A 23,896-nucleotide genomic window follows, 5' to 3' on the forward strand; every position below is an offset into this window, starting at 1 on the left:
CGGCGCTGTAGATTCAGCGGCTGGCGCAGCAACGCGTGCAGCGCAAACTTATCGTTTGTGTGTATCTGGTGCCCCTCTTCTTCGTCCTTGTTCTGCCCGCGCGTTGCCAATGCTGTGCGACTAGCCGCGCACCAGCCAGACAGGGATCGCCCGCAGAGATGAAAGAAGATTTTACGGACTTGCCGAACTGTGTTGTCGCAAACCAAGACGAAGGATGATGGCCACCGTCCATTTGTCCACGGCTTCAGACTGTGAATCGGAGTGCGGCGGCAGCCAGCGACGTGACGTGCAGCGGTCGCGAGAGACTTTGGGACGCTGCCATTTTGGATGGGAAGCTCGATGGCAGCATTTGGGCGTGCGCCTCCCACCTATAGGAGCACCGCTTGCTTTTGCCAGCCGCACCCCGTCGTCACCGAGCATTTTCCCAGCCTGCACAGACCCGGCGATGTGAGGTTGTGGCGCCCATATATACAGCAGCATGTTCTTCGAATGCCCTTGCTATGCGATGAATACGCAGTGAATAAGGGTGGTGATCTCGGCGACATCCATGGTAGACGAAAACTAACACAGTTGCTGGCATGAGTGCCGCAGCATAGCGCACACTGGTCGACAACGGTTGAGGGCGGCAATGCTGACCACCATGCGTTGCACTCAACGGGAGTTTATCATGTAGCCCCCCTCCGCAAATGAAACGACGCCGCAATGGGTGGCCAAGTATATTCGAAGTGTGATGCACGCATACCAAAGGTGAGGCGGCCGCCAACATTTTTCACGGGGGAAAACTCTGAACTTATCGAACAGCAAAACCCTACGCTGGCTGAGGACCGTAATGACTATGTTTCTTCCCGATCGATTTGTTGCGTATTAGGGGAGAGAGGTGGCGTGCCAGGATGAAGGCGCACAAAAAGCTTTGGCGAGCACTATGTATGTGTAGCGGTTATCTCATGAAGGAAATCAAGCCACACGTTGTCATACTTTGTTTCCTGGTGCGTTCGCAGGATCCCCAGGGAACGCCCGGTTTTCGTGCGTTGTCGTCGAAGGCGTGGCCCGCACCCCCCCCCTCCTGGACACGGCGGCGCTCAAGGCTCCCGCGGGCCAGAGCTCACCAAAAGGCCGCACATACGTCGCTAACATCCCCAGGAATGTCATTCTTTTGGCCCTCGGTAGCATTAATGGTGAATACAAGCGCGTGCGCGGGCAGTCGGAAGTATGGGGGCTATGAGCCGAAAATCGCGTGACTGCGGAGGTGCTCGGATACCGTTCATTGCCCACGTCTTGAGGTGGCTGCCGAAAGGAAGCGCTGAGGTTGCATACATCACTAACATCCCGCACTTCTGTTTGATCAAGGCATTGCATCTTCGAAAACGGGTACAAGTCGTCGGCTTCACGCCAGCCCTCGTTTATGATCCTTGGCGCTTTGCCTGTATCTCGTCTTGGATCACCTTAACTTGGCCTCCTCTGTGAGTCACCTGCACTTCCTTCTTTGCCTCATCGTGATGCTGCCTTTCCGTTTATAAGGAAACCACAAGTCCCTTTACCTTTTCTCCTTCGAAACGTCGGCTCACAGTATAGCGGTTTACGGTTCTGGAAGGAATGATGAACCCGTCGCTGTCATCTGGATCCGGTTCGATGTGAGATTGGGATGCTGCGTACTTTTCCCGTTCACTGTCAAGATAGTTGTCCAGGTATCTGGTTATGCATTGCCGCCTGTTGGTTACCGCTCGTATAAATGCATGGCCCATCGTTTTCTCTCGAAAAGCGGTATGTTTGGCTTTGATGCCGCTCATAGGTGTGATTAATGCTTTTCATCTTGACGAAGAGATTCTCGGGTACTGTTCGCAGTGTATTTGACATTAGCATGACTGCACGGAGCTTTGTTTCGGCCTGGCAAAGCTGATGAGGTTTCATGACTACAGTACTACTCTCATACCGCTTCTCTTCATCCCTTTTTTTTTTGGTGCTGATGGTTTGGGTGATTCTTTCACCTAATTTTGTGGATTCTTGGCATGCGTTTGAACCTGTGCTTCTGCCGGCATCAAATTACTATTGTAGGCTGGCAACCACTCAGATCATTAGCGGACTGTGTAGAATGAAATAATGCGCAGAGTACATTTGTGGACGCTGCGCGGGTGCCAGCATCGACGGCTTACTCTTCGACCGGAGTCGACCCTTGATCCGGCGCGGTATCCTCTCGGCTATGTTCCTGTGGACGGAAGTGAGTCGATTGATTCGGTGTATGCGCTACTAAAGCGAGGTCACTTTGTGGCACCGCTGAATCGAATCGAGGTGATCCACAAGGTAAGTGTGGGAGCGCGGGCGTTGTGTAGATCGGAGTACCCCATTGTCTCGGCGCAAGATGTGCTGACGTTGCACCTGCGAGAAAAAGAGATCCTCGGTCGTGTTCTCATTCGCCGAGACTTTTGGACGCTCGATGATTTCAACGACGCCGAGCTGAATCAAAGTTTCGGTGTACAGAACCTGTACTTTGATAACTACAAGTGGTCTCAAGTTCTGTGGCGGCGCTTTCAGGCATATGTAGAGGAGTATTTTCCGGTATCAGAGCACACGCACCTGCTATACAGCGAGTATGTGCAGCTGGTACGCAGTTTCTCCTCGTTTGAGCAGGGGACGTTGGTGAAGCCGGCGCTGCCAAAGTCTGTCCGGTTGCACTTGCCCTATGGTGCACTGCCGCCTAGCAAATTTACCCAGGAGCCGATCTTGCTGCTCAAGAACTGGCTTCAAAATTTTCGTGGGCCCCTCATGCTGCACAAGGCCCTTGTTCTCAATGCCGGCTCAGGTGTTGTGGCGTTTGCAACAAAGGTTTGCCATGTGCCGATGGTGCGCGGAGTGGACTCGCGGCCTCGGTTCATCGAAGCATGTCGGAAGGATGCCGCTCGCTCGCCAAAGCTGTCGAATGTCAGCTTTCAGGTGGCGGAGTTGTTTCCGGAAGTCACTGACGAGATGAGGGAAGGGTCCCGAAAGGGCAAATACGACCTTGTGATTTTTTACCCGGATGAGGAGATTGTGTCCGCGCTGTGGGAGGGTGAGAACGACGCATTTGCGCCAACTGCACAGGGCTATGCCGGGAAACTAGAGGAATTCTTCGAGAAGGTATCTCCGCATCTTACGGAGAACGGTGTGATCGCAGTGTGCTGTACGAATATCCACGCGTTGTTGTTTCCGGACTACCCACACCCCATCGAGTATGAGGTGAAAATCAATCGCCGATTTGTTATCCTGGACTATTATGACACTCCGGCACGGTACTCTGGCAATATTCGCACAAAGTTTTTGGAGCCGGCTATTGAATGCCATCCCGAGTTGAAGAGGAAGCTGCGCTCCGAGCTGTGGATTCTGCACAGGACTGAGTCGATTGGTCACTTTGGGTTCATTCACGGCATTCCTGGCGCCAAGCCGCCGAGTATGGAAAAATGGCGGACGAAGAATATGGGGCTGGAGCGGCAGAAAGCGTTGAAGGATCACGTGCGCTTGATGGGCGGTGACTGGGGGGACTACAAGAGTCGCCTTATCAGGATGCTCCAGGAGCAAACAGATGAGCCGGAAGACGATGTAGCGGAGGCTGTTCGGATGACTCTAGACCCAACGTATCCAGCGATTCTGGCGGAGCGCGCTCGCAAGGCGGTGGAGATGCGCGAGAAAGACAGAGAGGAATTTCACCGCTCTGTAGCCCTCGAGTACTGCGACTGCTCTCCGAGAGAGGCGTTTAGGAGGAGAAACGTCTCATCGTGAAACTGCTATTCGTGGATGTGCGTATATAAGATACTCTTCGCATGCATTGCTTTTTTTGTGTGTGTGTGTCTTCTCATAATTGTGTAGTGGTTTGTTCTTGCGGATAGCGTTCAAATTCTTGTGGAAGTTCCATGCCTCTCAAACCGACTCAGCGAAGGAGCGGAAGTAGCTTCTTCACTCTCGGATGACATTGCTGGCAATCATGTCTCTTACTCCGGACGTGCTTGAATAAGACTCAAGTGACGCTGCATGAAGCTGGACGACTTTCGTCTCATGGTCGACTCTGTTGCTGGTGTTTCAGTCTACCCTGCTTTTTTGTCTTTCCCCTTTCTTTTCGGTGCTTCTCTATGGGCTTTTCAACCTCTCAAGACATTAGCTGATAATAGGTGCCGTGTTTTTTTTTTTGCGTTTCAACTCTCAGAATACGCAAAAGACGAGGTATTTTTTTTCTACTCTCCAGTCCCACTTCTTCAAGTGTTGCAGCCGGCGTATCGCAAGGAACTCTTTAGCATAGTGTGGTGAGTGTTTGGTCTGGGCGCTTGAGTCTTTTGATCCGTACCTCGTTTTTCTTTGTTTCTGTAGATACTCTTCGATTTGAAGGAGCTGTTCGCAACCGCAGCCATGGAGGTGGTTGAGGAGTTCTTGCGTCTTCGTCGTGAGGGCAAGGGCGAAGAGGCATACAAGCTTTTAGCGCCAGGTGCATCTATGGGTTGCCCGTGGGGCGGAATGCACCATGGCCCGCGCGTTCACACTCTGCTCATAGATGAGGCGCGATTCGCCAAAAAGGGATATCTCGACCCGGTGCCCATCGAGAAGATTGATGAAGGAACTTACCAACGAAAGTTTCAGTGGGATAGAGGAATGGCAGAGTTCGGGAATAGCGGCTTTCGCTTTCTTGGGGTGCTGCCGATGTGGAGAGAGCTTTACTTTGTGCGGGATGGCAAAATTGGCCTGGTGACTTCCGATAAGATGCTGAAGAGGAGGTCACTGATCCATGCACTTTTCGGTGCTGGTGGTGTATAAGCAGAGTGACGGGGATGCCATCTTCGACTTCGATTACGTGTCTTTTGTGCACCTCAGCGTCATTGTTGTTGGCGTGTCGCCGGCAGTCGTGCTGTGTTGCTTTTGTTTTGTTTTCGCTTCTGTGTTACAGTCGCCGCTCAGGCAACGCAGCCATTGTACATCTACTACTCTAGAAAGGCTCTTTGGTTTGGAGGAACAATGAATAGCGGAGTAGGGAATGCGGGCGTTGTCAATATGTGATGCCTTATCGTGAAAGGTTGCCCTGAGGTGCGCCTTTTGCGGCTCTACGTTGGTAGGTGTGAGCTGTTCTGGCTAAAATCTCGCGGTGCGCAATGTATGTCAATGCCGGAGTTGGAAATTGATTCTGCAACTAGGAAGTGGTTTTGGCGTGCTCTGGCAAGTGAAGAGCAAAGGCACAACAGCTTTTCATTCCTGATCGAATCTACATTCCTTTTTGTTTGCCCGCTCTCTCTCTGTGCTTCTTGATCTTTGTGGTTTGGCTCTGTAGAGAGAAGTGTTGCTGCCGTGCCAGAAATGAAGCGGAGCCGGCGAGCGACGCAGCAGGAGGATGTGATGCGGGCGCTCAAGGAAGGCGTGCAGGCGCTGAGTGTCTCGAGCACGCTCTCCAGAAAGGACCTTGTTTGCAGAGGAGACCACGCACGTGCAATACAGGAATTCCTTGAAGATGAGAAGCATCACACGATGCAGATATTTGGAATGCCTGGTACAGGCAAGACAGCCACCGTAAACTTTGCACTGGCGCAAGTGGCGTCGCGACGGGGTGCGCAACCGACAGCCGTCTTTCTTAACGGCTTTGTCGTTCAAAAGAGCTCTGATATCTACTATACCCTCCATCATCACTTAACGAAGGCGAGACTCGGTGCGGTGGAGCCATGCCCGTTAGCGCAATGCGCTCCGCGCATTGAAAAGCGCTTCCGGCACGGGTGGGTCGGCAAGCCTCCTGCTCTGTGCGTAATTGTAGTCGATGAGGTGGATAAAATTTTGGAAAAACATTCCAAGGCACTTTTCAAAGTAGTCGATTGGCTTACTCTCCCGTACGCGAACTGCAAGCTGATCACCATCTCCAACAGCATGGAACTGCAACTTGATGCGAAAACGAAGAGCCGTCTCGGTGTGGTAAATCAGCTCGTGTTCTCGTCGTATGGGACTCAGGAACTGCGTGAGATTCTTTTGCATCGTGTCGGCGCTATAGAACCGAAACTCTTTGCGGATCAGGCGGTCAATCAGCTCTGCACGCAAACGGCGTCGCACTACGGTGATGTGCGGCGACTCTTGCAGTCTGCATCTGCTGCCATTTGTGGTGTCTTAATGCGGATGCAGGATGACGCTTTCGATGTCTCTTCTGCTGATGGCATTATCACGCTGCGCGAGATCCATGGTATTGTGCGGCATATTTTCCACGACAGATTTGTCGAGTTTATCACGACCATGCGAATGCCTGTCCTGTTCATCACTGTGGCTGTCCTCGGCAAAGAGACAGAGGAGCTCATCAGGAAGAGGGAGGTGGACTGTCGCCTACCGCTGGAGCGTCTCTTGGCAATCACGCAGCAGGCCCAGCGGAAATGTATGAATGTCTTGCGGCCGATTAACCGGGTCGCTTTCGTGGAGGAAATCGAGCTGCTTCGCCAAGTCTCGCTGATAGAGGTATGCATCGGCGATGATCGCATTCCCATACGCTGTGCTGATGAGCTGCTTGACGCCAAGGAGGAGGTTTTCGTTTTTCTTCTTCAGCCATATCAAATGGTAGTGGACTCCTGTCGCCTGCACGACGCATTTGGCGCCACGTACGGGGCGGCGCTGCACTTGTGACGGCCGGTGCGCAACTACATTGACGCTGCTTGGTGTGGCTCGCTGCTGCTAGTTTGTTTTTTCGTTGTATTGTTGGTCGATGTTAGAGTCTATTGATATGCACCTTTATACGAAAATCAGTGATCCCCGAGGAACTGGTGAACGACTATCAAGTGCTTATTTTGTGCGTTGCTCTTAGTAGGGCTACGCCTCGCAGTTTGCGGAGAAGAAGCGCGAACATATGCGTCGGTCTTTGTATTTCCGGGTTGCGGCGTTGCGCGAGATTTATAGGGCTTCTGTCAACGGGAACGGAGGGGTTACTCCTCGCGCAAAGTGATGAGCTCTATGCCTGTTTGAGCACATCTTTTTCTTTCATCTTGCTACGTTTTTTTTCCGCTTCTTCAGCTTCTTTGTTTTTTCCTTTTCATCCCCGAAAGGAATCTGTACAGATGCCGCCTCCACCCAAAGGGCCGGTATCCGGCTTCGCAGCGGCGGCAAAGGTCCTTTTTGACTCTGCCCAGCGTGTTGGCGCAGTTCAGCCATTGGAGCACAGCACCAACGAGTACGCGCAGCAGCTCAAGAAGATCCAGTCTCATAGCAAGAAGAGAGGAGGCTCTTTGGGTGGGGTTTCGTATAAGGTGGCGGAGTTTTTGGCGGCACAGCGACCACCCACTCCTCCGAAAGCTCCCTCTGGACTACTGAAGGAGCGGACGATCGCGAAGAAGGTGCCCCTCATTGAGATTCCTTCTATCCCAGCAAAGACGACTCCAGAGAAACATCCGGTCACGAAAAGAGAGACCCGCCCGCCGCTTGAGCTGCCTCCGAGCTTGAGATCGTTTGTTGCCACCAAGACGGAGCAGAGCACGGTGTCGGCGCCAGCACCATCACCAACTCCTGTCGAGGAGGTGTTTATCACTGAAGACAAGCCCGTTTTCGAGGTTCGCCAGCAAGTGGCGCCACAGCCCGCACTGGAGGCTGTCGTCCAGACACCTGTTGTGTCTGCAGTACCTCAGGATGCTTTGTCACCTGCCCGCAAGGTAAAGCCGGTGATTAATATTCCCATAGCCGCGGCGGGCGCCGCCGTTTTAGAAACGGCGCGGGATGTAGCGGCTGGGGATTCTGCGCCGGACGTCGCGGTGGCGACGGCGACAGCAGGGTTCTCGGTGGATGTGTGGGAACAGCAGCGGGAGCGGGAGCTTGAGCGGCTGCAGAAAATGCAGGAGGAAGAGGAGCAGAGGCGCCTCACGCTGGCGCGAGAGCAGGAGCATCAAACGCTCGGCAAGGAGTGGGTGATGCGCCACACTTACAAAGTGTCCTTTGAGGCAGAACTCACTGTGGGCGGCAAGCTCTTGCGCGAGTTGTTTGCCGCAGATTCCGCTGCCGCTGCTCTTGCGACGTTTCGGAAAATGATCGATGCCGGCGCCCGGGCGTCAGCGCTGCTGCCGGCCGGCCTTGCGTCTGTTGCCTACAGCATTCGTTCCGCGCACCCCGCCGAGCGGCTCGACCTCAGGCGCGGTCTTCTCGACACTGTAGAGAAGGCGAAGCTTCCTGAACATGTGATGCGAAAGGCACACTTACTGGTCTCTGGCGGCACAGAGTTCTTGACGGCGTTCGGCGCTTTGACGGAAGAGGAGAAGCAGCGCCTTGACAGCCGAATCATTCTGAAAGCACTCCAGATCCTCGTGTGGAATGAGCGGTGGGAAGAGGCGCTCAAGCTCGCCAAGGAAAGTCGCTCCAACTTCCGTAGCGGGAGCGAGGTGGTGGACCTGACCTTGCTGAGGGCAAGTCAGCTGTTAGAGGAGGGACCCCGGAAAGAGGTTGTTGCCTACGCATCTCGGAGCCTCACGGAGAGCGGGCGCATGGGGGCGCGCGCGAAGCTTCTCATCGCTAGCGCCGAAAGGGGCACGTATCGCCGTACGCTGCTGAGGCAGCTGACGGCGTCGTCGGATGTCGACGAGAGCGTCTACGCAGAGCTTATTCTGCGCTCGGACAAGAACCAGACAGAGGGGCTTTTGGCCGAGATGGCCACCAGGGGACTGAACAACGAAGATCCTGTGGTGCTTGGCGCTGTCGCGATGAAGACGCTCAACAGCGATGTACCGGCAGACGTCTTCAAGGAGATCCATCGACAAGTTGCTATGATTGGTCTCCTACCAATTCACATTCGCGTTGCTACGATGGCAGCCGCGCTGCATCCAACGGAGGAGGTGCTGCGGGAGGCGGGTGAAGTAGTGCAGATGGCCGCTCCAGGGGCTCGCGGCCCGGGCCTGCGCAAGCTGTTGCCGATTCTATACCGGCAGAACATGGTAAAGGAGATTATTCAGTTGGCGGACTCGACAAACGAGTCGGTGCCCGTGGCGAAGCTGATGCCGCGTGCCGTGGCTTTTGTGAATGAAGCACTTCTGAAGGTAGGGCGTGAGCCGCTGAGCGATGTGCGTGTCAGCGACATTGGCTTCTCGCGCGTGAGCGAAGGCGCAGCTGCCAGCCCGTCCAGTAAGTTATATGAGGAGACGGCAAGCGTGATTGCCGACATTTCTGGCCTGACGGAGAAGATGCTCCTCTATGCAAAAGAACGGCAGTGGCCCAAAGCACTAGGTGTTGTGAAGGGACTGCCAACAGTCATCAAGGCTGAGCCGTCAGCGGTGACTCTGCTTTACAATTGTGCCTTGGGCGCTGCGGTGGAATACCCAGAGACGGTCAAAGATATCTACGCACTGATGGCTAATCGTAGGGTGAAAGTGAACGCGACAACGGTCAACACGGTGCTAAGTAGCCTAAGCAAGGCATCGTTGTGGCAGGAGGCCATCGATTTCTTCGACACCACATCTCTCGAACAGCGAGACAACAATACTTATCTCGTGCGCTTTGCGCTGCTAGGAAAGCAGAATCTGTGGAAGCAGGCGATTGAAGCCTACGACGAGACGCGTGCGGCCATCCCGAAACTGCCTGCTGCCATGTTTTCTCTCATCATCAGTACGACAAGCGGGCACGACTGGCACGCCACTTTACGCATTTTTCAGGACATGCTGAGGTCGTACGGCTCTGGTGTGAAGGACAGCGTCGTTACACAGGTGATTCGCTGCCTGGAGAAGAACGGCAAGACAGCTGAGATTGCAAAGCTGGAAAAGGAGTTGGCAAAGCGGAAGAAGAAGAAGTAAGTCTCTTCGCTGTGATGGAGGTTCGGCTGCGTTTCGACGCGCTCAGGGGTCACGAAGCTCGTCACATGTGCTCCAGTGGTTTGGTGTGTGTGCATGATTGCCAAATCGTCGTTTTCTCACATTTCAGCGAGGTTTTTTATTTCCGCTTTGTTGATGCGTGCGTCATCCTCGCTGTTTTCCTTCGACATATGTTGGGAGCTTCCTGTCCTCTCTTACGATACGATAGGATAAAAACGAACTGGTTATTGGTGACGCGGCGATGATATACTGTTCTATGTGGTGTGAGCACACCAGGCAGCTGAATATTTTTCTGAGGTGGTGCGCAGCTGATTCTTCTGAAGGCGAAGAAGTGGCGTGAAGGGTAGCTGAAGTGATGGAGGTTGCGCTTGCTCTCGCTGCTTCACCCACTATCACACAACGTTGCGCGTGCTGTGCGTATACCTGAGTGTGTGTTCATGGGGTGAATTGTTGCTCATTACTGCATCTCCCCCTCGGCACATTGTTGGTTGCCATTCAATGCTGTTTTGTTTCCTTTCGTCACCACCTTCACCTTTTCTTCTCACCTATCCCGTTCTCCTTTTCCGTTTTTTTTTTGTATTGTTCGACCGTTCTCACATGGGTGCGTAATTGGTTTGCGTGTGTGTGGGTGTGCCGGCTCAGAGTGGAATGAATTACTTGAGAAAGTGAGGAGGTGCCTTCAAAGTTACTTAGAGTATCAGCAGCGTCCCTAGACTTGAAAATGCCGGTTGCCAAGAAGGGTTCCAAGAGAGGCGCCCGGAAGAAGATTCTTAGCGGTGTCGAGCTCGAGCGGATGCGTGCGGAGGAGTCGGAAAGACGGTGCCGGCAGCTGATGTTGTTGCAAAGTCGCCTGCGCGAGGTTGTCGCGGAAGAGAGGGAGATGTCCAATGCCGTCTCTGGCGCCATTGATGCCCGGTGGATGCGCTTTCTGCGTGAATGCAAACAGCGGGAGCTTGTGGCCGAAATCGAAGTACTGCGGCGAACGTTTGAGGCGACGCTCGACAGAAAGGAGGGCTTTTCCACGACGCTTCTAGAGGAGCTGAGTGTGGCGGAGGAGCAGTGCAGACACGCTTTTCGTTCTCACATGGACGTTGTCAGCTCTCTGCTTCAGCTGCACGCGGAGCGCACGAAGGACCTGGAGGCAGATCTCGATGCCAACGTCGCGGAGATGCAGCAAGACTTCGAGTATGAGAGGGCCGAGCTGGAACTGAAGCACATGATTGAGATGGACGACCTGCGGCTGATTCTGGACAACATGGCGGCCGAGGCGGAGATGTTGGAGAAGAGGCTGCAGGAGGAAACGTCTGAGGGTCACGAAACGGCTGCCGAGAAGATGGACGAGGCAATGAGGGAGATGGAAGCAGACCTTAACAAGGTTGAGGATGGTCTCCGTGGCGAGCTGGACTCACGCTACAAGAAGTTCATGTCCACCGCGCAGGCAAACATGAAGGAGTACACAGCGAAGTGTAAGGAGGACCAGGAGACGACGGAGCGCATTGCTGCCCAGTTGCGCAAGATCGAAAAACTGCAAAACAGCGTCTCCTCGTGGCGCACCAACATTGCTCGTAACGCGAAAGAGTGGGAGGGTCGCAACGCAGCTATGGAGGCCGAACGAGACGCAACACTGAGCCACCTGAAGAAACTGAAGGATAAGATGCAACGGTGGAGGGAGATGCAATCTAAAGCACTCGTCGAACTTGTGAAGGAGGCGAACGCGACGGAGGAGGCGCTGCAGGCGACTTCGAAGCGAGCCGTGCGTCTTCTGCGGCTAGTGGAACTGTGCAAGCCGATGGAGACGGAGCGGGAGCAGGTGCTCTTGCACGAGGCGAACATTTCATCTGCAGCAGTGGAAGCGGAAACAAAGCGGCGTGTTGCCGCTGAGGGCTCTGTGAACGCACAGGATGATGTCCTGTCAGGCGTCGACGCTGCACCGGCTGCGAATGAGCAGTGGCTGTCGCTGGACCGCTTCTGGGTGAAGCACAACAAGGTGGTGCTGGATAATGCGGCGTTGACGCAGGAGCGCTTTCTTTTGCAAGAGGAGAATCGAGTATTGCAGGAGGTTCTCAAGCAGTACTTAGATGACGTTTCCGTTAGCGATCAGGTGATGCGTCAGAGCAACACCCTTCTTCTCACACAGGCAGCCAACCGCAACGTTGTCCAGGCCGCCAACGCGGGCGACAGTAGCGTCGTAAGAGGCTACAACGTCATCGAAGGAAACAAATTCGTAAACGACCAGAGTCGTCAAGTCGTCAATCATTAGTCACTAGTGAGAGTCTCCCGCTAGTTGGAAAGGAGATGGTGAGGGAAAACGAGACAGAGTTTCCTCGTCGGGGTGCTGTTATCGGATCTGTCTACATGGAACTCCGTCTGCTCGTGTTCCCCCTTGCACTTATTTTTTTTTATTGTGTGTGTGTGAGGAGGGAGCTTTGCGTGTGAAGCCCTGACGGCCCGTGTGGGCGATGTAAAGAGGGCCACGCTGACGCTGTGCGTGCGATATCTGGTAGCACGCTGCTTTGTTCTTTGCTTTGGATGTATAGCTCCATTGTCAGCTCTAGTTTCTTCAAAGTATAAAACGACTAAAGGCAATAGACGCTGCGCATGCGCAGAAGGAACTCCTGCGGCTTCTCATGGCCTTCTCTGGACTTTTTCTCGGATGCCGTGCTATAGCAGAGCATGGAAAAAAACTTGTGTATATTGTGCACGAGACGACAGTAGCGGCGAGTCGGTATACTGGCTTCGACCCTGCTGTGACCTCGTGAGGTACGTTGAGCGCCATTTGGACAGCTCAATCGCTTCCCGCTTCTCTATACTCTTGTTGCTGTTCACTGGTGTTTTCGTTCGATGGATGCGTGCGTTTTCGGTCTTAGTTTCCCCCACCATTTCAGTGCGTTGTTCCCCTGCCCCCTTCGTTTTCAGTCTCAATCCCACAGTTACTCTCGCTAGTTTTTTTCGTGTGTGTGTGAGGGTTCTGGTTAAGACGGACTGTGAAACACCCGATTTGGACGCCAGTTTGTTGCAACTCCTCTTCTGCTCTTTGGCGCCCCAATGCGCCGCCTGGGCCGACGTACACTCACCTCGCTGGCGCTGACTGCTGCTCGCCGATGGATTGAATCGCAGGAGCCGTGCACGGCAGAGGCAATTCGCGAATTGTTGCAGCAGGCGGAAAAGGAGCAAGAGAGGCGTGAGCTCGCTGTCGACCAGCGCAAGGTGGTGTTTACCGCCGCCAGCAGCGGGGACCATCATGCACGCATCGCTGCCGCTGAAACGTTCGACGTGGCGGCGGCGGGGCTTCCGCGGCCGCCAAACTTTTGCTACATGAACGTTTCGGTGGACTTCGCCTGTATGGTGGATGCACCGGAGGTCGTCTGGTTCAACATGTGCAAGGCGAATGGCTTCACCCCGTCCTCGGTGAAGGCTGGCTCCGTGCACATGCTAGGAGGAATGGTGTGCCATCAGCGCCTAGGCGGGGGGTACATTCAAGTGATTCTCGGCTGCATTCCAGACTTGGAAACGGACTCATTCACGTTCGATGCTGTTCCGGATAAGGACGAGATCGCGGCGGCAGGCCGAGCGCCGCCAGCGGTGGCATTTGCTATGCTCGACGCTGGTCTTACACTCCAGTACGAGCAGGTTCTCTCAGCGCACCTCAGCAGTCTCAGCAGCTCGCTCGGCAAGGAATGCCCTTTGGTTGGTGGACTCTACCCTCCTGTTGGCAGTGTGATCGGTGGAGGAGATCCGAGCGGCAAGCTTGAGGACTCGATCTTTTTCATCAACGACCGTGTTTATAGAGGCAGTGCGGCTGCGGTTGTGCTGCGTAGCAAGCTGTTGAAGGCACACTCGGCGAGTGTGGTTCCGTCGATTTCACTCGGCAGCGCTAGTGTAACTGATGTAGCGTGCGAGGGTGGTGTTGCGACGGTACGGGCGCTGAACAACCGGCCTGCCATGGAAGTTGTCAAAGAGGTGTACTCGCTACCTGAGATTGCTGAGAAGCCGAGCAAGGTGTTCCTTGGCCTGCGACATGGCGACGTGCATGTGCCGGTCTCGTTCGTGGGGCATCCGGACAGCGGTGAGCTCAGCTGTACTCTTCCTCCTGGAATCTCTCTAGTCCAGAGCGATACTGTTGATTTCCTCGTAGATGACGTAGAACTGGACACGGAAATGGCCGCCAGCCTCTTGATCAACATGGAAAAACGCATTGCGCCAATATTTGTCGAGAAGGACATCAATGTTGCGCGCGAGGCGCGTCGTAACATTGTGGCATCCTCTACGGCGGCGTTTCACTTCTCCCACGGCGGACTGAATACCATCGCCAAACCGGAAGTCCCCGCCGTTAGCTTGGGCAGCGCTGGTGCGATCTTTGCGCCATCAATTTTGCAGCGCTGCGTGGGCCGCTCGTGCCCGAACGCTGGCTTCTTCTCGCCCGGCCAGGTGGCGACAGTAGCAGATCTCACGTCCATCTTTCCGCGGTCTAGCACTTACTGCTTTATGCAGGGAACGGAGTAGGACAGGCTATGTCGCATGTGCGCGCGTGTATGTGGTGGTTTGTGGGGCAGTTGCTGCTCAAGAAGGAACCACATGACTTAGCTCTGACCTACTGACATGTGGACTTTCAGGTAGTTTGCTCCTGTTTCCACTCTGGTATTCGTCTGTCTTCACAGGTGGCCATCGACTTAAAAATTATGCTTTATGTAGTCGAGGGGCTATGCATGGTGGTGCTAGCATGGCGAGCGCTTGCTTCTCTTCCAGGGCCTCTCTGACACGTAGCAGCGGCTGTTATACTTGCTCTGTTTCAGTCGAGGCTGGCCGACCTTTCGCTTCATTCGAGCCCGCGAAGAGGCTGTGTGTGACGGACCTGGAGGTGGACTGACGAATCTCCATGCCTCTTGTGGCCGGCCCTTCCACAGAGGCGAACACGGTTGCATGCTTTCGTCTCTTCTAACGTCTACGTGCAGCTTGCATTTTGTGTTTCCTCCTCACTTCGATTCTTCCACGGAGCACGACGGTGCTCGCACACACAAAAACTGATTTCCTTTCGGCGATTGTACCCGGGACCCGCGTCACGCACATATGGTAGGTATGTCTTCCTCTAGAATCCATGAATTGAGGCGATCGGCCTCCAGCATCGCGACCGAGCTCTGGTCTCCTGATGAATTGTACAAGGCCGATCCCCAGGTCGATAGTTTGCAGCCGATTTTGAAGACGCTTGAAGTGGACTCCGATCGATTTTACGCGTTCCGTCTCTCACTGGTGCTGGCGCCGTTTGAGGCTCTCGAGAGATACTGGGCCCCGCAGGGCGAGCGCACCGATCTTCTCGTCGATGACGGCGTCTTCGACGTGGCGTGCACGGAGATGCGGTGGGGTGGGCGAGCAGATGTGAGCACAACAGGCATCCTTGCTGAGCAGTGCAAGACAACCTCATGGTTCCGCTTCTCGAGCACACTCTCTCGGCGATTGTTTGTCGTCGATCGCTCCGCCGTGCACGTGCAGACCCTCGTTTCAGCGCTGCGCTACTCGTTCTCTCATCTCTTGTTTCCAGCGGACTCGGAGATGTGTGAGGGGACGTGCACTGTACTGTTCCAGTTCATTGTGCACCATTGGTCGAGGCTCTCGGGATTTCTTCCTTTGCTGTACTTTCTTTTCGAAATGCAGGAGCGGGCCTTCTCGGCGTTTTACAAACATCTAGGTAGCCTTGTTCAGACGAGGGTGAACAGCGATATCGCTGCGTGTGACGCCCTGAAGCCGAAAAAGAGTGGCAAGATGTTCTCGTGGTTCTCCTTAAAGCCAAGGGAGGCGGAGCTTGGCGTGAACGACAGGCTGGAGATCATCGACACTCTCAAGTCGATACTACCGCCGACGTTTGAGAAACGGTACATGCTTGCCCTCGTGAATCATGAGCACTTGGGAAAGATGCAGCTGTTCTGTCGCGAGTATGTGGGCTCCCTGAAGGGAGAGGCATCCACGTATCAGGCGCTCGCGGAAGGATTCGCCATTCACCCGCTCACCTCGAGCCCTGTCAAGGAGTGGTACCCAACGAGCGCTCTCGAAGCTGTGGCGAAAGAGAACGCTGCTATGAAGAAAACGATGACCTCGGTGCAGCGGTTTGCATTTCGCAAGAGCTCTCTCGTGAACGAGCTTGTTCTTCCGTATCTAAAGGATATATCGCAGTGCGAGTGGGAAATAGGCATCATCGCACACTCACTCGTGGCTTTCTACGAGGATGTGGTGATGCGTGCCAAGAGGGTAAGCGAAAACGCGATGCTGGTGTCTGGAGAGGTACCCCTGCCGCCGGGGTGTGAAGCTTCCACGCGTCCAGAGAGCCTGGAAAATGCCCGCGAGGTAAGTCAGAGGTTTACGTTGGAGTTCTCCAATATAAAGGAGCAGTTCGACGCGGAGGTAGCACATGCGGAAGCAGCGATCAAGACACGCACGAGGCGTCTCTGCATTCTCTGCGGGAGTGTCGTGAAGGCGATAGCCTCTTGCACGAACGCAGAGTACTACGAGGAGTACTTGTGTCCACTTGCCTCACCACTGCCTGATGAAGTCACCGACGACTACCTCGCGTCTCATCCACTCAAGGGGTGCCTTGGGGTCATGGAGGGGCAGGATGAGTTTACGTACACTATGGACCGTGAGGGTGCGTAAACGTAGCGAACCACTCGCTAGGAAAACGAACCAATGAAAGCAAGCCGTACCGCCTTTTTTTTGTTCCTTCGCTGATGGAAAACCCCGTCTGCTAGCTACAGCGATGCTGTCTCTCTCTTTCTCTCTCTTCATATTATTCATCCTCTTGCCTTGTTGCATTTGCATATGCAACTCATGTCGTCGGCGGGCGCACGACTCGGCTTCTACGTGGTGGCAGCATTCCCATGGCGTGCGCAAGATGCGCCGCAGATTCATGTTCTTGGCTTTTCTTCTCTGCATTGTGCCCCATGTGTCCACTACGTGAAGAAATGCTTGGGAGGATGAAGCCGTTGCCCCTCTGTTCCCTCATCCCTTGCCTCCTCGCTTGACCGAAAGTAGTGAGCGCACAGGTGGAATTCGCATGCGCGCATTTCATGATCGTCACAGCTGCTAATACTACATGGACCCTCTTTCCTTACTCTTATTCACCTCCGCTCCAACGATGGAACGATTACGCACAACTATCAGCGCTGGATGAGCCGACGGAGTTTTTAGTGTTGGGAGTGTCCCTGCGACTGACGCGCAGACGCATATATACGCGCAACAAACATTTCATGTAGAGCACATCGGCCCTCTCGTCATGAGCCAATTGCCGCTCTCACCTGCAGGTAGCAGTCCTTTTCCAGGAAGCGTTAACTCATTCTCCAGCATACCTTCGTTTCATCCGGCGCCACAGCTGTTGGAGGCTGTATGTCACGCAGATGCCGCTGCAGTGCGAGGTCTTTTGGCGCCTTCTGCTCCTGGACTGTGCGCCTGGTGTGATGCGGACCGAAACAGTCTTTTACACAGGGCTGCGGCGCTCGGCTCTCCGGATTGCCTGATAGAACTGCTCCAGTCCGAGGTGAGGTTTGTCTTTTCACAGAACTTGCAAGGAGAGACGCCGCTTCACGTTGCGGCCCGCTGCGCACGAACAATCGTTTCGGTTTTGCTTCTTGTAGCCAAGTACGGGGCCGCCTGTGTTCTCGATCGCAACGGGGATACCTTTCTACATGGCTTGCTGAGCAACGAGGGCATAAGACACCGCCAGCTACTACTGCTCATAGAGTCGCTGCTCGACCGAGCCGATGTCACGGGTCAGATTAATGTTGTCAACAATAGAGGGATGACGCTCTACGACGTAGCGTACCGATGGCACCCTGATAGTGCTCCTTTGCTGGAGGTTCTGCTACGACACGGCGCCGTTTCTGGCGCGCTGGTGTTACACGATGAGGTGGTTTCTCTTATTATCACGGAGGAGGAGCAGCGCGAGAACGTGATGGATCGCGAACGATCTTCCTTTGCGTTGCTGCGCCATGGTGAAGGAACGGAGCGTGCACGGATTCAATGGCAGGATTATGAGCGACGGAAGCTGTTTGGAAAGGAGAGGAGAGGACGTCGTATGCGTTTCGACAAGGAGGCGTCAATGTGGACGTCGCTCATGGAGAAGGAGAAAAGATACGCGAGGCGCATCGCTGGAGACCGCGCGGCGCGAGAGTGCTGTGCCGCGGAACTGCAGCGCATCGGGAGGGGCTTTGTGGCACGAAGCACTGTCCATAGACTGTTGCTTCGGAGAAGCAAGGTGCGACTGCTTGCTGAAAAGCTAGCGGAGACCACTGCTATCGCCGCGCTGCCCATGGCGGTGGTGGTCAAGGCGGAGGAGAACGTATTCCCCGGTGCCAAATTGGATGAGAAGCTACCGGTACTGGTGGTGCCTCCTGCTGCTCAAGAGGTCCCCTTTCGACGGCTTCCTGAGGCGGTTCTTGTGCACCTTCAGTCCATCGCGAGAACGCGTCGAGCGAGGCGCCATTATCTACACGTAAGACGCATGACGATAATTTTACAGAGGGCGTGGCGGCGCCATCAAGCCCGGGTCGCCCGCCGACGGCAGCAGGCCGCTGACGTGCTGCTCAGTGCGGTGAAGAGATACCATTTCAGCAAAGAACGCCGCACGTTGGTGGAGAAGCTGATGCTGGTGCGCATCAAGGTGAAGTTAAGGGAGGTGACACGGCTCTTGACGGGGCTGGTGTGGCGGGAGAACTTTTGCAGCGTGTTCCGCGAAATCGTTTTCATGCAGCGGCGTCGCTTGCCGCCCCCACCGGTGCGGCTCTCGCGTTTTCGCCGGCTGCAGCTGCTTGCCGCTAGGTTCGAGCGATTCGTTTTGCTGGCACAGTTTGCGGTGAGCCTTTTTCTCCTTATTCACATGGGGTGCGCTCCGCGAACCAGTGCTTCGCAGATGCACAACAAGGTGGACATGGCCTTTCTCTGCGTGGAGCTTGTGCTCATATGCTGTCTGCCCTTGTGCTGGTGGCGTTTATGGGACGTTGCAGTTGTCGTCACCGCGTTGATCTGCGCCGCGGCAAGCTGCTACGGCGGGTCGATTGTGATTACGCTCTTCACACTCAAGCTCCCGTTCCTGGTGCGTCAGTTTGCGCCTCGTCACTCAGGCACGTGCACATATTGTCGCACCATCGAATATTCTGTGGTGTATCTGCTGATGTTCGTGCCCTTTTCTGTTGCTGGGATCGGCTCCACCGTGCGTAGCACTACTGTAAATCATCTCCTGCTCACGAGTGGAGGCAATTGGGGTCGCGTTTTCCTGTCTCTTCTCAGCACAGTGAGCCCGCAGTACACTGTGCTACTTCTGGTCTCCCAGGGGAAATCGAGCCCGGACATCGATTCTCTGTTGCCTCTGCGTGCGCAGCAGAACCGCTACGTCCTTCCAGACGGCGATGCTCTTTTGCGGCTGCAAATACCGCTGGCGCAGCTCATCGTGTTTCGCGCTATCATGTGTCTGTATTGGTGGTCGGCGGTGATTGTCGGTACCCACAACGCGATTCGGCATCACTACGACATTAGCGACGAGACAAAGCTCAAGTTGAACAAGCATCGCTTTCGCAACGAGGGCAAGGAGGAACTCTTTGACGCCCATCGCGCGGCCACTATCGAGGCCCTTGGGCAGCAGCTCGACGGTGTGATGTGGGAGGACGACGTGCGCGCTGCCAAGGAGGCCATCGAAGCCTCTCACTACGACCATAACACTAACATCACGGTGCACCGGTTTGTGCGCCGTGTCCAAGATACGCTAGACAGCCAGGGAGGTGCAATACTGAGTGCGCAGGCGCTGCAGCGGTCTGCGTCTGTGACGAAGCCGACGACAAAGGACGCTTCAAGGTGGGATTGCCGCAATGAGGATCCGCATTCGCGTGGCACGTACGACATTGGGGTGGTGGAGACGGCGCTTGGTAGGATTGAGCGCAAGGGTCTGGGCGAACGCTTCATCGAGCGGCAGTGGACTGGTGCGCTGCTGCGAAAGGAGATGAACTGGGTGCTCATTGGCATGCTCGTTATGGCGTCTGTCAAGCCTAACCTGTTCGCCATGGAAGCGGCGTTCAGCGCCGTCTTCGCGGTGGAGTTGGCGGTGTCGCTTTACTTTCTCCGGCTCGAGTTCATCTTCTCCCACTACGTGCGGCTCATGCTTCGAGTGTTCTGCGTTGTTATCGGATTCGTACCTCCTGGCATCCCGTTTGTCGCTTTTCGAAGCCTACGACTTGTGGAGGGGTGGTCGCTTCTGTTCAGCGTTCCTGGCATGGTGCGCTGGGGCATGGTGTACCTCGTCGCCTCGTTCTTGACGATATGGATGATCTCTTACGTGGCCGCCCTGCAGTTCCTCGCGGCAGCAGAGCTGCAGATGCGGCCCTCCATATGCTCAAGCAAACGCGAATGCCTAAGAGTCTCGCTACGGGAGCTTATTCTGCCCGCCTTCACGCCAGAGCATATTGATCCGGTCTCGGAGGCACCTGTGATGGCGATGCTCGTGTTTTTCACGCACTTCTGCTTTGCGCCGTTTCTGCTCGCCATCATGCTGCACCCCCTTTTGCGGCTGTCCAACTTTATTGGGCGTTTCTTGCGTCTCGTCGTGCAGAGCCTTCACAAAGACGTTCTGGACTACGTCGAAAACTACCTGGAGGGCGGGTCTTGGTACACCCACTGGGGTCTCAAGGCCAATGTCTCGGTGGAAGTCATTGTACGGATGAAGATGTGGTTCAATGACTTGAGTCGCCGTCGCTTCAGCGCTGTCTGGGGCTCGTCGTCCAGCAGCGTCGCGATCTCAAACCAGTACACGCTGCAGAAAATGTTCATGAAGAGATACGAGCCGGTGCCAGAGGTGGAGTGCGCGGCGCTGGCGGAGATCATCTGCCGTGGCGAGTTCGCCTCTTTGGAGGAGAACATCGCGCATGACCGCCTCAGTGGAAACCCGGTCGCACAGTTTCTGAGCCGCGTTGTCGTCCGCAACGTGTGCGTGCACTACCTCAATGTTGCTCTCACCTTTGCTTCCATAGCCTTTTTGTGGGTCGCCGACGCGTCGTTGGACCGCGGTAGCGTTCTCATCGCCTTTTCGTGTGTGGTTCACTTGTTGAGCGTTGCGGTATCGATTGTAGTTATCCCGCGTGATTCGACTGCGATCATGACGCTGGTGTCGGCGTGCGCACTTCTGTGCGCCGTCGTGCTTGTGCTCGTTCCTGATCGGCGATTCCGTAGCTACTACTGTGTGCGATTCCTCTCACTGCTACGCATTGGACAGCTGCAGGTGTTTCCTTTTCGCGAGATGAAACGGGTGGTGAAGATGTACATTGGCTCCGCAGTGAAGATTGTCTTCCCGGTCGCGGTGATGGGCGGCGCTGCGTACATGGCAGAGCTGCTTCGCGCACAGGTGTTCATGGTCCGATTCAAGCCTCTTGCGTGGATGAACATTAACTGGAGTAGCCCAGCGGAGGTGGAGGCTTTGCGGTCTAACGTGTCCTACCCGGAGTTCCTGGCAGCCGTGCCCCGCAGCCGCACTTCGTGGCCGAACGTCGAGGAGACGTCTGCCCTGTTTGTCGCGTATTTTAGCGAAGATGCGTACATCTTTTACTCCATCTACTGTTTTTGGGTACTACCTGGTATCTGCATCTCGACATGTCTGTCATATCTCTTCTGGGTAGGCACCAACCTGAGAGACACGAACCGGCTCATGGTGGACATGATTCCTCTGCTAGAGGATCCGATTACCATGTCTGGTTTCACCTGGTGTCAGTGGCTCTACCGCTACGTAGGGAACGTGATTCTGCTTGCAAGCCTCGTGTTCGGTTGTATCTTCAGCCCCACTACCGCAGCGACCTCGGATGACCTTATCTTCTTCCTGGGGTTTGAGCTTGCTTTCACCTTCTGCGGGCTGGCCGAGGCGATCATGTTGTGCTCCTTTGCGGTGCACCGCTGCGCGCGCTCTAGCGTCAGCTGGCGGGCATGCCGGGACGACGGAAAACACACGTACGTACTTTTCGGCGACTGCGTTTTTCTGCTGTGTGAAGTGCTTCAGCTTCTCTACTACTGCGTCGCTGTGGCGCTGTGCTCGACGCTTTTGGTAGAGCGCAGTGGCTGCCTCATATCCCCAGACGAGTACGCCACCACCTTTGTCACGGTTCGCTTTGTGTTTCTGCTTCGTCTCCTGAGCCGAGAGTTTCTGCTGCCGCTGATGCGCCACTTCTTCTCGATGTCCAGCAGCGTTGCATGCATCGTAGTCTACTTTGTCGCCTGCGCCAGCGTATTGGCAGATGTGTATGCGGCGGAAACGCGCACTCGGTACACACCCGCGACGTGGTGCGCCGCGTTCGACGCCATACTCCGACTCGCCTTCACCTCTGCTATCCCTGCGAACTTTGAAGGCTACTGGCAACCTTTCAACAGCACCGCCGTCGCCTCGGTGATGAAGAACAGCTCGACCACGCTAGATGTGATCGAGGAGTGCTACACAACGTCGCGCCTGGCCTTTGTGTTGGCCGTCATTGGAAAGGCAATAATGGCCAGCATCGTAGGCCTCTTCGTCGGTTGTGTGACCACAACGGTGCGCACTGTTTTCCTGCATCTGCTGCCGGCAAAGAGCTTGTTGCTCTACCGGACGCTGTGTGGTGGTCTGAGCGAGCTGTTGAGGTTCGGCATGCAAAATCATGACGACATGCGGCCCCAGACACGCCGCCGTATTCAGGCTCGCAAGTTCAGGCGGATGTTCATGCCCGAGGGCATCCCGTCGTGGTCGGTGCCGCATTTGCTGGAGGAGCTGGGCATCTGCCGGCCTGCTCGGCAGCGCCGGTTCGTGTACGCCTTGATGAGGCTGTTGGAGTACATGCCGACGAGTGAGAAGCGGCAGGAGCGGGTGCGCGAGTACATGCATGTGTGGGACACCTACCGCTGTGGCGGGCCGGCTCATCTGCTCTTCTCCGAGCTCCCTATTTACCCTCCCGCCGCTGCGTCGCAGAGAAGGCCGAACCCATACTACCCTTCATCTTCACTTGTAACGATGCGGCGTGACTGCCACATTGCCCCGCTGCGGCTTGTGCAGGCACTGGCGATCTTTGAGCTTGGGTTTCCGGCAGACTCGTCTGTGGGCTCGAAGCTGTGGATGGATTTTTTCTCGGTGGTGCAAAAAATGCGCGGGGCGACGTTGCTACAGTCTCTGTGGCGGATGTACCGCGAGGAGAAGGCGTTTGACACGGACACAAGCCGCACTCCGTACGAGCGGACGCTGATCGCGCACCTGCGCCGCGGGTTCCGGAAGCAGAAGCTGCGGAACAATATCCGCTTTCTGAGCTTCGCTTCTTTTCAGGAGGCAATGCACTACGAACGCGAGGTGTTCAACCCAAGTACTGGCCATTTCGACTTGTTGAATCGCCTGCGTGGCCATTTCAGCGGACTAAGCGCTTCGCCGGATTTTTGGAAAACGGTTCGCGATGCTGAGAGTATGCTGGCTGCCTAACCCGCTAGCCGTGCACCGTTGCATCTCGGCGGGTGTGGACTGAGCTGATACGTGGCGACCTGTCGGGTGGCTGTTTGCACAGTGTGCAGGGCGGTAGTTTTAGTGTTTCCGCGATCGGTCGTGGTTTTCTCACTTGCAGGTGCGTTGCGCCACCTATCTGCGACTCTTGATGCGCTGCGGTGCTGCGTGCTGCAAAGACTTCCTTTTTTCCTGGTTCAGGGTTTAAAGCGCTTTCTCTCCACCTCCATCTACTTTCCGTGGAACACACGTGCATGAAGAGTTCGTGCCACTTCTGCTCTCTATGCAGATTGCATTTTGTTTGCCGCTGGCCCCTGAAATTATGTTATGAGTTGTAAGTGCTTGCCGTGCTGTCGCAGGATGTGGGCAAGATGGTTGCCGAGTCGGTTCTTGAGTTTGAGGGCCGTCTTTTCTGTGCAGTCATGCCTGGAAATTGCATGATGCTCCCAGAGACAAACACCGGGCGCGTACGTCTTGGGGGCTACACCGTTTCGTTTCTGTTTCTTTTCCTTATGCTATTGCCCACGGTAAATGCGTGTATTTGTGTTTCTTTCGTGGTGGCAGCTGTGCAGCTCCGGCCCCGCTCGCTTGTGTATCTGCGCTCTTTTATGCGGTGTCTTTTCCTTTTTTCACATGCTACGGCTGGATGCGCTTCGACAAAGGCGCTACT

General features: G+C 55.1%; 8 protein-coding genes across 8 annotated transcripts; all 8 read left to right on the forward strand.

Moving 5' to 3' along the window:
* Nucleotides 1-2,097: 2,097 nt before the first annotated feature.
* Nucleotides 2,098-3,750, forward strand: LINJ_28_0010 (conserved hypothetical protein; the record flags this gene model as incomplete). Its single annotated transcript, XM_001469999.1, has 1 exon — nucleotides 2,098-3,750. The coding sequence occupies one exon, from the start codon at nucleotides 2,098-2,100 to the stop codon at nucleotides 3,748-3,750; it is 1,653 nt and encodes a 550-aa protein (XP_001470036.1).
* A 621-nt stretch (nucleotides 3,751-4,371) lies between these two features.
* Nucleotides 4,372-4,773, forward strand: LINJ_28_0020 (conserved hypothetical protein; the record flags this gene model as incomplete). The annotated part of the gene is made up of 1 exon (XM_001470000.1): nucleotides 4,372-4,773. The coding sequence occupies one exon, from the start codon at nucleotides 4,372-4,374 to the stop codon at nucleotides 4,771-4,773; it is 402 nt and encodes a 133-aa protein (XP_001470037.1).
* A 534-nt stretch (nucleotides 4,774-5,307) lies between these two features.
* On the forward strand, nucleotides 5,308-6,603 carry LINJ_28_0030 (putative cell division cycle 6 (CDC6); the record flags this gene model as incomplete). The annotated part of the gene is made up of 1 exon (XM_001470001.1): nucleotides 5,308-6,603. The coding sequence occupies one exon, from the start codon at nucleotides 5,308-5,310 to the stop codon at nucleotides 6,601-6,603; it is 1,296 nt and encodes a 431-aa protein (XP_001470038.1).
* A 428-nt stretch (nucleotides 6,604-7,031) lies between these two features.
* LINJ_28_0040 (conserved hypothetical protein) lies at nucleotides 7,032-9,740 on the forward strand (the record flags this gene model as incomplete). Its single annotated transcript, XM_001470002.1, has 1 exon — nucleotides 7,032-9,740. The coding sequence occupies one exon, from the start codon at nucleotides 7,032-7,034 to the stop codon at nucleotides 9,738-9,740; it is 2,709 nt and encodes a 902-aa protein (XP_001470039.1).
* An 811-nt stretch (nucleotides 9,741-10,551) lies between these two features.
* Nucleotides 10,552-12,018, forward strand: LINJ_28_0050 (conserved hypothetical protein; the record flags this gene model as incomplete). The annotated part of the gene is made up of 1 exon (XM_001470003.1): nucleotides 10,552-12,018. One exon carries the CDS (start codon nucleotides 10,552-10,554, stop codon nucleotides 12,016-12,018), a length of 1,467 nt encoding a protein of 488 aa, XP_001470040.1.
* Nucleotides 12,019-12,803: 785 nt separating this feature from the next.
* Nucleotides 12,804-14,261, forward strand: LINJ_28_0060 (conserved hypothetical protein; the record flags this gene model as incomplete). The annotated part of the gene is made up of 1 exon (XM_001470004.1): nucleotides 12,804-14,261. One exon carries the CDS (start codon nucleotides 12,804-12,806, stop codon nucleotides 14,259-14,261), a length of 1,458 nt encoding a protein of 485 aa, XP_001470041.1.
* Nucleotides 14,262-14,825: 564 nt separating this feature from the next.
* LINJ_28_0070 (conserved hypothetical protein) lies at nucleotides 14,826-16,400 on the forward strand (the record flags this gene model as incomplete). The annotated part of the gene is made up of 1 exon (XM_001470005.1): nucleotides 14,826-16,400. One exon carries the CDS (start codon nucleotides 14,826-14,828, stop codon nucleotides 16,398-16,400), a length of 1,575 nt encoding a protein of 524 aa, XP_001470042.1.
* Nucleotides 16,401-17,541: 1,141 nt separating this feature from the next.
* Nucleotides 17,542-23,208, forward strand: LINJ_28_0080 (hypothetical protein, unknown function; the record flags this gene model as incomplete). The annotated part of the gene is made up of 1 exon (XM_001470006.1): nucleotides 17,542-23,208. The coding sequence occupies one exon, from the start codon at nucleotides 17,542-17,544 to the stop codon at nucleotides 23,206-23,208; it is 5,667 nt and encodes a 1,888-aa protein (XP_001470043.1).
* Between the last annotated feature and the right edge of the window lie 688 nt (nucleotides 23,209-23,896).

Source organism: Leishmania infantum, chromosome 28 (assembly GCF_000002875.2).
Source record: "Leishmania infantum JPCM5 genome chromosome 28".
Classification (NCBI taxonomy): Eukaryota; Euglenozoa; class Kinetoplastea; order Trypanosomatida; family Trypanosomatidae; genus Leishmania; species Leishmania infantum.